This window comes from Acyrthosiphon pisum, chromosome A1 (genome assembly GCF_005508785.2).
Source record: "Acyrthosiphon pisum isolate AL4f chromosome A1, pea_aphid_22Mar2018_4r6ur, whole genome shotgun sequence".
In the NCBI taxonomy this organism is placed as follows: Eukaryota; Metazoa; Arthropoda; class Insecta; order Hemiptera; family Aphididae; genus Acyrthosiphon; species Acyrthosiphon pisum.
Genome location: NC_042494.1, coordinates 20,819,980 through 20,834,275, shown reverse-complemented (window position 1 = coordinate 20,834,275; position 14,296 = coordinate 20,819,980). Strand labels below are relative to the sequence as shown.

The 14,296-nt window shown below is 27.9% G+C and overlaps 1 protein-coding gene across 1 annotated transcript; it reads left to right on the top strand.

Moving 5' to 3' along the window:
• The first annotated feature begins 413 nt into the window (after positions 1-413).
• On the top strand, positions 414-2,961 carry LOC100573151. The gene is made up of 3 exons (XM_029486165.1): positions 414-1,214; positions 2,620-2,713; positions 2,821-2,961. The coding sequence occupies exons 1-3, from the start codon at positions 1,083-1,085 to the stop codon at positions 2,952-2,954; spliced, it is 360 nt and encodes a 119-aa protein (XP_029342025.1). The 5' UTR covers positions 414-1,082; the 3' UTR covers positions 2,955-2,961.
• The last annotated feature ends 11,335 nt before the right edge of the window (positions 2,962-14,296 follow it).

The window sequence follows — 14,296 nt, the reverse complement described above, 5'->3', positions numbered from 1 at the left end:
GTTATTTAATCAGAATTTTCATACTTATTACGGAAAAAAAATTGCATTTAAATATATCGATTTTCCACGGAGATACTAAGGGTGATACGGGACTTCTGGGACACACTGTATTGTAGGTTCGCTAACCTGCAGGCTCGTATACCGTACAGTGGAAAATCGATACGACCGTAAAAGGGAAAAGTGTTTACCTACTCATAAAAGGAAAAGTGTTTACTCGTCACTGTCCTCCGCGCTATCACTATCTATTATTCTCATATGGAAACATTGTAATCCGAGAATATCCGTAAACTGTCCTTCCTTTCGTTAAGGGGTATCGAATCCCCTTAACGAAATTTTAAATTGGAATACAAATTTAAAAATACACTTAGTTGCCTCTCCTCCCCCCACAAAAAAAAAAAAAAAAAAATGTTAAATTATAAAAAAACGTATTTTGAAGTAAACAAAAAATATGCTGAAATCATCAACTTTAGTGATGGCTTCTAGTATTAAATTGGATCTAGTAGGTATGTTTAATGGTCGAAAAAGTAAATAAACAGCAGTATTTTTCAAAATAATCAAGGAAAAACTAATAATAAATAGGGGAGAAGAGAAATTTATAGGTGAGTACTCAATAATAGTATTCGAAAAATGTATTTTGTTTTTTCCTACATTTAGGATTGCCATTGGTTACAGAAAATAAAATAAAATAGTAATTATGTAACCAATAACAACCAGGAATAAGCAAACAAAATAGAAAGAATAACTTTTTATATTTAATTATAAATTATAATTAATTGATTTTTTCCCCGAATTAAATCAGGTTACACATCTATAGTAGTACCTATCTTAAACAAATATATAATAACATAATATTGTTAGTAATATAATATGCTGACAGACCATATCTGCTCAATTCGTAGGTAGGTACCTATCACCTATATGCAATGATTTATTGTTGAATTCAAATTTAACCAATTCTATTACAGTTACTATTACTCTATGACGAGATACATTTGACATCTTGACACCTACTGTACAGTAGATAGCGATTACCTACTCGATGATTTGTTTTAATTATTATTGTTGTATTTCAGATTATTGCAATGGAAGTCTTTCAGTTTAATTTTTTACGATTAATGACAATATTCAAGTATAATTTGTATTTCAATTGCGCTAAAATATGCAGATGTCCCAAAGTCCAATCAATAGCAACAGGCAGAAGAGTTGCAACTAAGGTATAAATATATTTTTATAAATTATTAAATATAGGTACGTCTACCCACACCGTTTAAAAACGAATTAATTTCGTTTTGACGAGTAACTGAGTAGATAAGTGTCTATACATTTAAAAATAATTATATTTATAAATATGTATATTGGGTCACATTAGATATTACCATTCAATAATTGTATTTTTTTTTAAATTATATTATTTGTGTAATAAAATAAAAAACATTTAAAACCATGAGAATTTTGTCATAATCGAAATTTCTGAACTGCTTGATATTATAAAATCATTAACACAGGTAAAACTGTAATGATATTTGTAGTTAGTCTTTTTCCGGCTTTTTTTTTCTCAAATACCTAATAATATAATTTACAAACAACCCCTTGTTGTTAATGATTAAATCAAATATTTAACTTTCTAGATTTTGATATTTAGGCATAGTATTTGCTTCTACGAGTACCGACCTACCATTTTAGTAGCTCTTAAAGTAGCACACAACACAAAAAAAAAAGTATTTTCAATTTGAAAGAATGTTCAATTCCAAGAAAAATGGTATAGGAACGAACGTCTTACACACCCACCCCAGATGTAAAAGTGAAATTAGTGCCTTATTGACCATTTTTGTGACGCGGACCCGATGATTGTTTCAAGGTTGATCGTGGTTCGATCGAAGTGTCTGGTTAGGATTGAAACGATGAAAAAACACAACACAAACACTTTATGAATGCCAAAAATTATGTATTATAAAATTTTGACCAAATAGTAATACATGACGTGCCGCTCGGGCGATGAGTTTAACGTCGGACGATGTGCTATCGGTCCGACGGTCCGATAATGGATTCTCGAATCCCCAACCGGCCTTTTCCGCCGACCGTTGTACCATGGGAAAGGCGGACACCTACGTCCCGGTAGTGGTGGTTGGAGATAAGATAGACGGCCTGTCTATAGTACTTGTACATTGTACTTGCTACTAATGAAGGCCACGTCAATTGAAAGCTGTCATACAAATTCATACAAATGGCGTACTAAAGGTTGCTCGAAAGGTTGCATATGAAAAACCATACATTTTACATATGGAGTGGGCTGGTGAGACGGACGTTATATTTTAATGCTAATATTATAACTACCTACCTCGCTACCTAGTTACTGCTAACTAATTTAATATACAATGAATACCAAAATCTAATATTTCTATTAAATAAATCGATAATACATTTAAATACAAATAAAAAAATAAAAAATACAAATACCAATAAAATGTGTTTATAATACCAAGTTAGGTATATTTGTTAGTTGTATACAAATTATTGTATTATTTTAATCTGTACCTATGATTCATAGGTATGATTCATCACCTACTGGTGGCCAGTGGGTGAGGTAGGTAATAATATATTTGTATTTTTTTTTTTTAGAAACATTTTTGGAGTGCATTAGGAATAATTATGGTCTTATTTGACATCAACTGTTTACGTTTATTGGTGCCCAAACTAAATGTATTGTCAAATGGTAAGTTTCTTTTATGCTAAATAAATTTGTTTAAAATATAAAAAATATTAAATCTTTATTTATTCATTTTAAATTGGTACCTACCTACTGTATTTTTATTGTTGCAGGAGTCTATTTTAATTTATCAGATTATTATGTACCAATGGGCATTTATGATATCTTTAAACTTATTCTATCCATACTATTCTTACATTTTTACTTGAAATATTTTATGTATAGAGTAAGTTACAAAAAGTTTTAATTTTCAATTCACAAATAATGTGCTATATAACTGCAATACCTAGTCGTTATCTAATCATTATATTCTTTCTCAAGATAGTGAATAAATGTGTCGTTTGTAACTCAAATTGCACTTTTAACTTAAGAGGATTCGATACCGTGATTTTCTCTCTTTATCTAACTAACGCTTGACATAGGATTTTAGACGTGTTCTTTGCCAAACATACCAATTGATCTAATGAAGGGATAAGAATTCTAAAAACAGATTTTAATTTTTCATCAAGTATATACGTTTGAAATTGACTTTCTACCTTTTTGATTTTTTGATTTTAACTTCACCAAAAATTAAAATACTAACATTTTTAACTCCTCTTTTTTTAACATAACTCGAACATAACGTTCTCAGGAATTTGGGAAATAATATCAAAAATGTGGGAAAGTCGATTTCAAGTAGATATAGTAGACGACAATAATTGTTTAAAATTATTTCAAATCTGTTTTCAGAATTCTTATCGCTTCATTAGATCATTTGATATATTTTCCAAAGAACATGTCTAATATTGTATGTGTCGCACTCGCGCGTGTATAAACCTAAAGAGAAAGCCACCTGGTGGAATCCGGAATCCTTGTAAGACCAGATTATAAAGTAAAACATACTATATTATTGTGTAACTATACCTAATAATTTTATTTAAAGTCAAATTTTTTAAAGGGATTTAATATTTTATTTACTGATGGCCATTTTTCGAATTATGATCATGTTATTTTTAGAGAATTTTTTTAATTTAATTCTTAGTCTAAAGATATAATATCCTAGACTAATTCTTAGTCTATTCTTAGTGGATAATATAAATTACTTTTTATTTGAATATAAGTGGTTATAATATTAGTATCCATTAAAGATATTCTATATATTAAATAGTAATGATTATTTCATATACTTTTTACATTAATAGCAGTAAATATAATATGGTACCATGTTTTATGTAACCATTTGTATTTATTTTTAGCGTAAATGGAAAAGTTATAAATGGCTAGAAAATTTGATAATAGTTGGATCACACATTGGAGTTTTCACAATAGTCTTAATATTGAGCTGCATTGGTTTAATTATAGTGCCAAGCACTACTTTTGAAAAAATTAAATTTGTTATTTTTCTAGTTGTAAGCTGTAAGTACAATAGTAATATTATACAATTTATACTAATATATCATACATAGGGAACAGAAAAAAATTGCAATTTATTAACTGTTACTTTTAGATTTTGCTTATTACACGGCATGCACAACAGATTGGTTTGATAAGTACATATACTCAGTGTGTTATACCTACACTTCCACCGTTAATCACAATGTACTAAAAGGTCGACAATATTTGATAGTATCCAACTTGGCAACACGCTGGCATACTAAAAATGTAAAGAAAATTACCAGAAAGAAAAAAAAAATTATTCAGTCAGCGCCACAGGATACAAGATTAAACAGACATAACTTAGTAAATAAAGGCCTAAATAATATCCACAGTCAATTCACATCCTTGAATACATCTCAGTCCCTAGATGACAAAGGCGAATATCTCATTACCACCAGGATTGTGCGCCCAGATTCTTATTATGATCAATCAGATACTTCTGGTACGTGTTCAAATATTCTTACTGTTGTAGATCTTTCTAGAACACATTCTATAAATTTCAGTTGGTAAAATAACATACCGACATACGACATACCTATTGGCTATTAAATATTATTCCTATTAAATAATATTTAAATGAAATACGTAATATATATATTATTGAAATGCACTGTTTATTTTGAATCATATTTTAAGTATTTGATTTTAATTTGAGTTTCTATACATTTAAGATTTAACATGAGTAAAATAAGTTTTAACTTAATATTGACAGTAAAAATAACTTTGGGAATGATTGTTTACACTGTTTAGCCGTTTTGGTTTACAATTAATAGTATTGATGTCATTAAATAATTAAATTAGTAAAATGAAATTACTAAGTAATCTATAATAATTATCATATTGAACAATTCAGATATAATGGTTTGAATTTTAGATTCTGAGAGGAGCGATGAATGTATTGAATTTACAATGATGTGTGTTTGTTTTTCTATGTTTTCTTTTTTTTGTTTCTGTCATCACCTTCTAGGACAGTAAAAATGCTTGGATTTTCTTCAACAGTATCTTTTTTGATAGGAAGGTGAATCTAGTTGGTATTTTGGGGGGTCAAAAGTAAAAATTTTCCAGTAGGTTTCAAAAGCGCCGTGAAAAACAAAAGAAAAATTAAGGAAAAACAGGAATTTTTAGGCAAAATCTGTTTTCGAGAAAATCGATGTTGGTTTTTGGTGCAATTTTTAAACAAATTACCGTAGGTACATGAATTTTTTACTGAATGTTTATATAAGCATTTTCTAAACACCATGCCTTCTTAAAAATATTTTGACGCATTTTGAGCTGTTTGAGCTGTTTAGGGACATTTTCAGTTTCAAATTTTTTTAGTTTTTTGTTTTATAAATATCAATGAAAAATTATTTGTTGGGTACAAAAGCTTGAAAATTTAATAGAAGGCTCCTACTATATTGTTACCAGTGACATTTGAAAAATATTAAAAAGCCTTAGACGCAGTTTTTTTTTATAATCATTTAAAGTTCAAAAATTGACAAAATATTGAAAAATCACAAAAATTAACAAATTATTTTGAGTTAAGAATTCACAAAACTTTTTTTTTAAATCCAAGATTTTTAAATGTCATACAAGATTCCTCATAAATTTGTCTACAAGAAAGTAAAATTAAATTTTTATGAGCGTTTGAAATTCATATTTTTACAACATTTGATATTCATTCGATTTCTCATGTAACGATTTTCTTATTTTGTTGTAATTACTTGAAAATAACTTGTAGATACTTGAAAATTTCACTGAATGTTTAAATTAGCATTTTCTATACACGTTAAAACTTTTAAAATAATTTAACTCTTTTTGAGCTGTTTACGGACATTGCCAGTTTTCAATTTCAATAAAGTTTTATCTGTTGACTGTTGGGTCAAAAAGTGTAAAAATTTAATACAAGGCTCGTGATATATTGATACTATAAAAGCAGTTGAAAAATATAAAAAATACATAAGCACAATTTGTTTTTATAAGCATTTGAAGATCGAACTTTGACAAAATTTATCAAATTTAAAATTGAATAATTATTTTGTAATTAAACATTTATAAAATGTTCAACTTTTATATCAGTGCTGCCTGACCTGCGGCCCGCGGGCCACATTTGGCCCGCGAAGGTATTCTATGTGGCTCGTTACGAATTTTCTAAAATAAAAACTATTTTAAAAATGTATGAAAATATTTTTAAATTATTTATTTTCATATATTATTTTTATTTAAATTTATGAATTCGTTTAAATAACTATTCAGTTTAGTGGTTCTAATCCTCAAAATTGAACGAAGGTGTTCATCCGTAAGTCGCGATCTATGAACCGATTTTGTTTATTTCATCATAATTTATAGACCATTTTTCATTAAAAATTCGGCAATCATCATTATATTTTCGTTTTTTTCTGTCTGACATTTTCATACGGAAACTTAACAATTAAATATCGATATCACCCGTGTACTTAAAATAACGTACTGATCAAACTAATAATGTACCTACGATGTGTACCTCAATTCATAATCTTTTCAATAGACAATAAAAGATAAGAAAACAAGTCCAATATATAACATTATTTTTGTACTTTTATACTTTGTGGCCCGCTTGAAGATAATTGCTTACCAAAGTGGCCCGCCAAAGGAAAAAGGTTGGGCATCACTGTTTTATATCTAAGGGTTTAAAATTTAGAACCAGATTCCGCGTAAGTAGTTAATTCTGTTACCTACCAAAAAATCCAAAAATTATATTAACACAGTTTATTTTTATACCCATTTTAAGTTCATATATGAACGAAATTACATATTAAAAAACCTAGAATAACCATTTTAGTTATTTTGTTGTGATTGTATAATAATATTATTCGTGGGTACCTACTTGAAGCTTCTAAAGCAAGTATACTATTATATTTTATCTATGATAGTATCACGGTTTGTTGTTGATGTATTAACGCATTAATGCGTTATAACTTAAGTACCTGATGGATATTGTGATATGACTAATTTGGAATTTATTATAGATATCTACTTTATTTTTAATACCATAGATTAGTAGGAATAATGTCTTATACCTTGACTGACATAGGTACCGTCTCCGCTCAGAATCGTTTTTCTTACACAATGATATTATATCATTGAATTCAAATTTAATACCATCCATTATACAGTGACCCACTTGTAACCTACTGTACAGCAGAGCGACATCCACTTACCCACCTTTTTAAAGTTCTATTATCTCACTCAAAATTGTAAATTGACATTAATAGCAATTTTTAATATTAATAAAATGTCCAAATACACACTTACAACTTGTATTGTAATTTCTCATTACAATTTAGAATTATTTCAAAATGTATATTTTATTTTATATCATTTTCAGCCTGGGGAAAGTCTGAGCTGAATGAATACCCCAACAAATTATGCCAGTACAAGCTCATTCCATTGTAAACAGACGACATTGGGATGCTCAATACTATTCTGCCTGTTTTCTGTTTGCCATTACCAAAGGCCTAGCAGAGAAGCTCTTGTTGATAGTTCAACTTAGGTACTGTGTCGTGTGAGTTTTTTGACAGTACCTATGTTTTAACTATAAAATATTGTTATACATATTAACTAATATATAGTTAAAACATAATATATACCTACTGTATAATTTTGGCTGTGACTTGTAGAACAGTGTTTTTGTTTTATTTTAAACGGATGCAGTGGTTTTTACTAATACTTTTTTTATTTTATTTACATTTTTACACAATGGAAATAACTTTAAACAAATCAATGATAAAACATAAATTAAGTAGATACCACTTTTAGATATCGGGACTTTGATTATTCTATAAGTTGCAACCAATGAGATAGGAAAACGTGTCTGAAAATATTTTGCAATTTAATGACAGTAAAAAATTGATTTAATGTGGCCGTTTATGAGTTGTTTCAAATTAAAAAATATTTTCTGTTCGTTCGAATATCGAATAAACCAGTATGTTTTCCCGACCAAAAATAAGAATAAATTGCAAAATAGGATAAAAGTATACAATTTATATGTTGTCTGAGACTTACAATGGATCGCTTGTACTTTTTTTTTAAAGCGAATCGTAAATGTACGATAATATATATATATATATATATATATATATATATATATATAATATATAATATATAATATATATATATATTTTTTTTATTCAATTGTTATTTGTCTATACCTACTGCATTCACTGAACATAATAAGTACCTAATAAGTTAATCACTCAATATAAACATTTTTAAAAGAATATGAAAAAAAATATTTATGTCAATTTATTGTACAAATTATATTTATTATATATTACATAATAATATACCTAAGGTTTGTGTGCTATGAAAAAATAATACCTATGTGATAAAAGTTATTTAATTTTAAATTAATCAAAATATAATTTTAATTACCTTTTGGCGGTTAACTTTGGTGTATTTTTTTCTATTCGTTTATCGTCATAACGTGTCCACAATGCTGAAGTTGATCATGAACACAAAACCACAAATTAAACACCTGACCGATTTATTAGAATCTCCCCGTTTAAAATACTGCCATATTTTTTATGGGAGCCATGATCGAAAATTAATTTTTCACTTAACTGTTATAAATATATGTTGTTTCCGTGTGCCGTACACTACTACTAGAATATTCGACAATAATCGACAATCGACACTAAACAACGTTTATTTTTATAATTTCCTGTTTGGATGGAAAATAATATTATTTATTATTATTATCATTGATTATAAATACTAGTATTAGTAATCAATAGTTACTAGTATAATCAATGTTATTATTTAATAACCGATAAGGCATGAAGAGTGAAATGGCCGTATTAATAGAAATACGAACACATTATATTTATAAATAAATAAATTGACAAATAATTCTATTTTCCCAAGTATATTAATTTATTAAAACCCAGACCAAATACATATCCATTTATTCCATATAAAAAAAGACCGGACCGGACCATACTTGCAGTGATATTAAAAATATATTAACCAAACCTAACCCATTTTAATATGACTGTGCCTCGAACCGAACACCTAAACCAATAATATAAAAACATTGTGACAAGACCGGATCTATCCCGGATCCCGATCCAGTCCGTGCTGACCCTGGACAGGGCTGATCTCTAGACTATATTATACTTTTATAGCAAATTAGCATACGAATATATTTTGACTCAGGTTATATCGAGTGTGTGACCAAATAGGTCTCACTAGGCCTTTTCCTCAGATTACATTAGTTGAACAAAAATTAATATAGTCTTATAACACCTATGTTATAATAATTATGATGGTAAAATATAACCAACTATGAACTATTAAACTCACATTGAAGAGTAAAGGTAATAAAAATAGTGACATTTTTCAAACAATGGGGGGGGGGGGAGGCAAATTTCTGCGGGTGGCCTTTTCTGTCATTCAGCAAAAACTCCATTTCAATACAAGGTCATTGAACTGAAATATTTAGTGTTACCTCTTAGCGTGAAACTGAACACATTGTAGTTTAGAACATTTTCTGTGAAATATCATTTTATTTTTTCATCACTTAAACAAAAAGTTCTTATTGTTTCAAAATCCAATATTTTTTGTTTTTCAAACTTCAGTAACTTTTTTTGCAGTTCCGATATCGATAAAATAAAAACGATATTTCACAGCTAAGATTTTCCTTTATACGTGGTGAAAATTTAGTTTTTTAGTTATTACTGTAGCCTTCTCGGTTCTTTACCGCACAAAACAGTTGTTGCTATGTCTTACATTTGTAAGACGGAGACAACATAAGTGCGTGTAGAGTCCTCTTAACAAATAGGGTATAAAGTTAATTAACTTACAAAATTATTGCATAGTTTGTGTAGGTATTTTTGTCTAGAGTGGCACCATAAGTAATACAAATAATTTGTACAGTAATGACAGTTACATCACAATGAAAATTGAGATTTAGGGCCGTTCTTACAATGTACGGTAAAGTGTCGGTTAACGCTAACCGACTGATAACAGATTTTTTTACCGGCAGAATTCGGCCGGTTAAGTGTCGGTTAACTTTAACCGGACGTCGTAAGAACGGCCCTTAAACATTTACCCGCTTATAAAAGTTCATGGAAGTTAATCAAGAATTGCTTTTACTCCACCAGGAGTAGGCAATCAACCTTCGGTGGATTGTGACCACAACGATGAACGGTTGTAAGTGAAATAATTTTCATATTTATATTAATATTAGTAATTTATTACATAATTAGTAATACAGTTGGTGTGTTGAATTCATTTTGACCAAAACATTGCATATATTGTATGATAAAAATTATTATGTTTATTTAAATTATAACTTATTAATCAACATTGCAATTTGTAGTACATACATACATACTTACAGTATTTATATCATAATGAATATATGCATAATAATATATGCAATACAAATAGATAGAAATTCAACTAAAATTATCATAAAAATTAACAATGTCAAAATTAAAAAGGTAAAGTAACAGAAACAACAAATGTAAAACAATTTTAATTTTACGGCTAACATTTTTAAAATAAATTTATTGGGATCATAGGAATAAGGATTCTATATTAGATAGAGATAATTTTTTTTTAGTTAAAACCATATTGTTTGGCAACTTCTACTGGTAAAGGGACCAACCAATAATCAGGTAATTGGTTGTTGTGCTGTTTAAGGTATTTATTGATAAGATTATTAAGCTCATTAGGACCAGGATGTTCTTTTCCATTGGGTAGTCTAACACAAAACTTAACTTCCCCGTTCAAATCTGGCTTTGAAATGAGTTCACATTTCACATTAATTGTTGAAGGGTTATCTGGTGGATGGTCATTTGACATGGTTGACTTTCTTTTAACTGAATTAAAATTGGAATCAATCCTTGTCGGTGGAGTTTTAACCATAATGACCTCAATGCCTTTTGGTATATTAACATTTGCTGGCATAATGGTAACGTTTTTTGAAAGCTTCTCTATTATAGATGTTGTTTCCCTATGATTAATATAATCGGTAGGGGTTATTTGCTTGTTTGCAGAAACAGAATTGTATGATTTATTTAAATGAGTTTTTAAGCTACAATGTTTATTATTATTTAAAGGTGAACGCTTAAGTTTTTTAGTCATCGAAATAAATTGAACAGCATCTTCGCCATCACTAATAATAGTTGGATCATCATCTTCTATTGAAATAACGGACGATTCTATTTGTTTATAATTCATTTGTTTATTGGGTTTTTTATTTTTCTTTCCAGTACAAGTTAATGATTCAAAATTATCATTAAAAACTTCACGATCATTTTGCATATCTCCATCTAGGTTTATAATTTCTACTCGTCTCAAACCACCAGGTGGTTTTTGGCTTTCTTCTTTATCACTATGAATTAATGCAACTTCTTTATAACTACAAACAAAATCTATATTTTTAGTACCAACCAATCTTTGATTGTGACCATTATCAAATGTATTAGTATTATTACTACATTGTATTTCATTCAGAGTTTTTAGTAATTTAAATGATTGGATATTATTATCTTTTCTATCAAACCCTTTAATTGATCCTTGTTTTAAAGTAGTATTTTCTTCCCTTAATTGTTTTTGTAGTCTAATACGTTTAGGAGGTGTTTGTAGAGGTTGTTTATCTTTATTATTACCGTTAACTAATGGTAATGTATTGGTATTATTACTACATATTTTCCCTTCATTTTGAATTTTTAGTAATTCAAATGATTTGATATTTTTATCTTTTCTATCAAACCCTTTAATTGATCCGTGTTTTAAAGTAGTATTTTCTTCCCTTAATTGCTTTTGTAGTCTAATACGTTTATTAGGTGTTTGTAGAGGTTGTTTGACTTTATTATTACCGTCAACTAATGGTAATGTATTGGTATTATTGCTACATATTTTCCCTTCATTTTGAGTTTTTAGTAATTTAAATGATTTGATATTTTTATCTTTACTATTAGTCTTACACATTTTATGTGTACTGCGTTTTGAAATTTTATCTTCATATCCCAATTGCTTTACATCACTCTGATTAGTATCATATTTTAACATTTTCCCAGCTTTCGTTACTCGCTTTTCTAGTTCAAGAAAAAGTTTAGAAGGGGTCCGCTGGGGTTGTTTGACTTTAAACTTAGGCTGATTCATAGCACCCCATTCATCTTCGGAATCAGTAAAATCAGATAAGGATTTATCATTTTCATCAGATTCATTTGTATCAACATTTTGGTGAACAATTAATTTTCTTTGACGTTTCTCAGCAATAATTAATTCTTCATTTTTAGCTGAAACGTAAAAAATATAATATTGTCTTGAATAAGTACAGTAAATATTATTATTTTTATTTATTAATATAAAAATATTTCTATGTATATCTAAGATTTAAAATTTTAATACAAGATTCTATGTAAGTTTTCGTACATTTGATAAAAAAAAAAAAAGTTTACCGTAATGTCAAATAAATTTTTTATGAGGGTTTGAAGTTAAGATATAGGATATTTAATTAATATAATAATATTTTTTTTATTTTGGTATAAATTAGAAATTTTCATGAGAAGTATTTTATCATTTTCTATGCATCATACATTTTCAACATGTTTTGATTAGTTTTGAGCTATTTATAAACACTTTCAATTTTCAATTTTTTTTAAAGATTATTTTTTTTAAATGACAAGAAAAAATGTTGTTTTGTCAAAATGCATGAAAATTTAATACAAGGTTCATCATAAGTTGTTATGCCAGTTGAGAAATATTTAAGACAATAGGCTTGATTTCCTTTTTTATATAAAAAATTTATAAAATTTTCAATTTTTATAAGGATTGACAATGTTATGAAGATTCTCATAAATAGTTCATACTGTATCCAAACAATCTAAAAAATATATAAATATAGTTATTTTTTATAGACATTTAAGTTCAAAATTTGGATGAAATTATATGTTTAAACAAAGGATAGTTTTAGTTATTTTGTTGCAATTTAATATGTTAATATGTGCTTGCATTAATATGTGCTTGCATTAATATATTATGTTCTTTTATCTACATAAAACGCATACATACATATATAAATACATATTACATCCCAACTTTCAGGCACGTCCACATAATATGTGTCTAAATATAAATATATTCCAACTATTAATTAGTAATTATTAACTAACAATTTATCATTGTCACAATAAATTCTTAGTACCTACATAATATAATATTTTTCTATTAAAATAGACATGTTTTTGCACCACTATAATATAATAATGACCAAGAGGACGTGATACCTACATGTGTTGTCTCGTGTTACAAGTGCGTAACGTAGCAAATTGTACACTCAGCAGAACTTATGTCACTCCGTTATTTTAAAAAATAGAGCTTATAAAATCTAAAGGTAAGATTATTTGAAGGCAACCTCATAGGCTTTTTAATATATTTTAATTTAAAACAAGTTATGAGTATTTTAAGATATAGAAATAATTTACTATTTTAAAATACTCATAACTCGCCTTAAAATTAAAATATAATAAAAAGCTCATGAGGTTATCTCGATAAAAATCTTATTTTTTGATTTTATAACAGGTCAGTTCGCTCTAATTTTTAAACTAACGGAGCTACAAGTGTTCTACTGAGAGTAAAATTTGTTATGTTACAAACTTATAAGACGGAGACAACACACAGGGTATCACGTCTTCTTAATCAAATTTTGTTTTTAAAATCAAACAAGATCAAAGGCCCAACTTGTAAACCCTCCCCCCCAAACAACGCCATTGCGTGTGCCCTTTAAAATTCAAACCCCCCCTCCTGTTATCTTGGTCCAGATCCGTTCATGTACAGAATCTTAAGAAAATGAAAATATAAAATATCATTTTTATGTTTATTAATATTTCAATTCAAATTTCTTCTGGTTAACTTATTAATAAATAGTCACTGGATAGTGGTTCTGGACTGTCAATTTTGGAGGAAATAAGATTAGATAGCAAATGATAAGTTAGCTGAATGACGACGATCAGTAAGACTTTCTAAGAAAAAAAAGCGTTGGATTGGCGTGTAATCGTGAGGTGGATAGGATATGTTTTTTAAATTGTATTTATAATTAATATACCTTAATTTCAAAAATTCTCTATGAATTTCTACTGATAAATAAACTGAATAAATAAATAATATGTTGTTTCTATACTCTATTGAAAATAAGAAGTC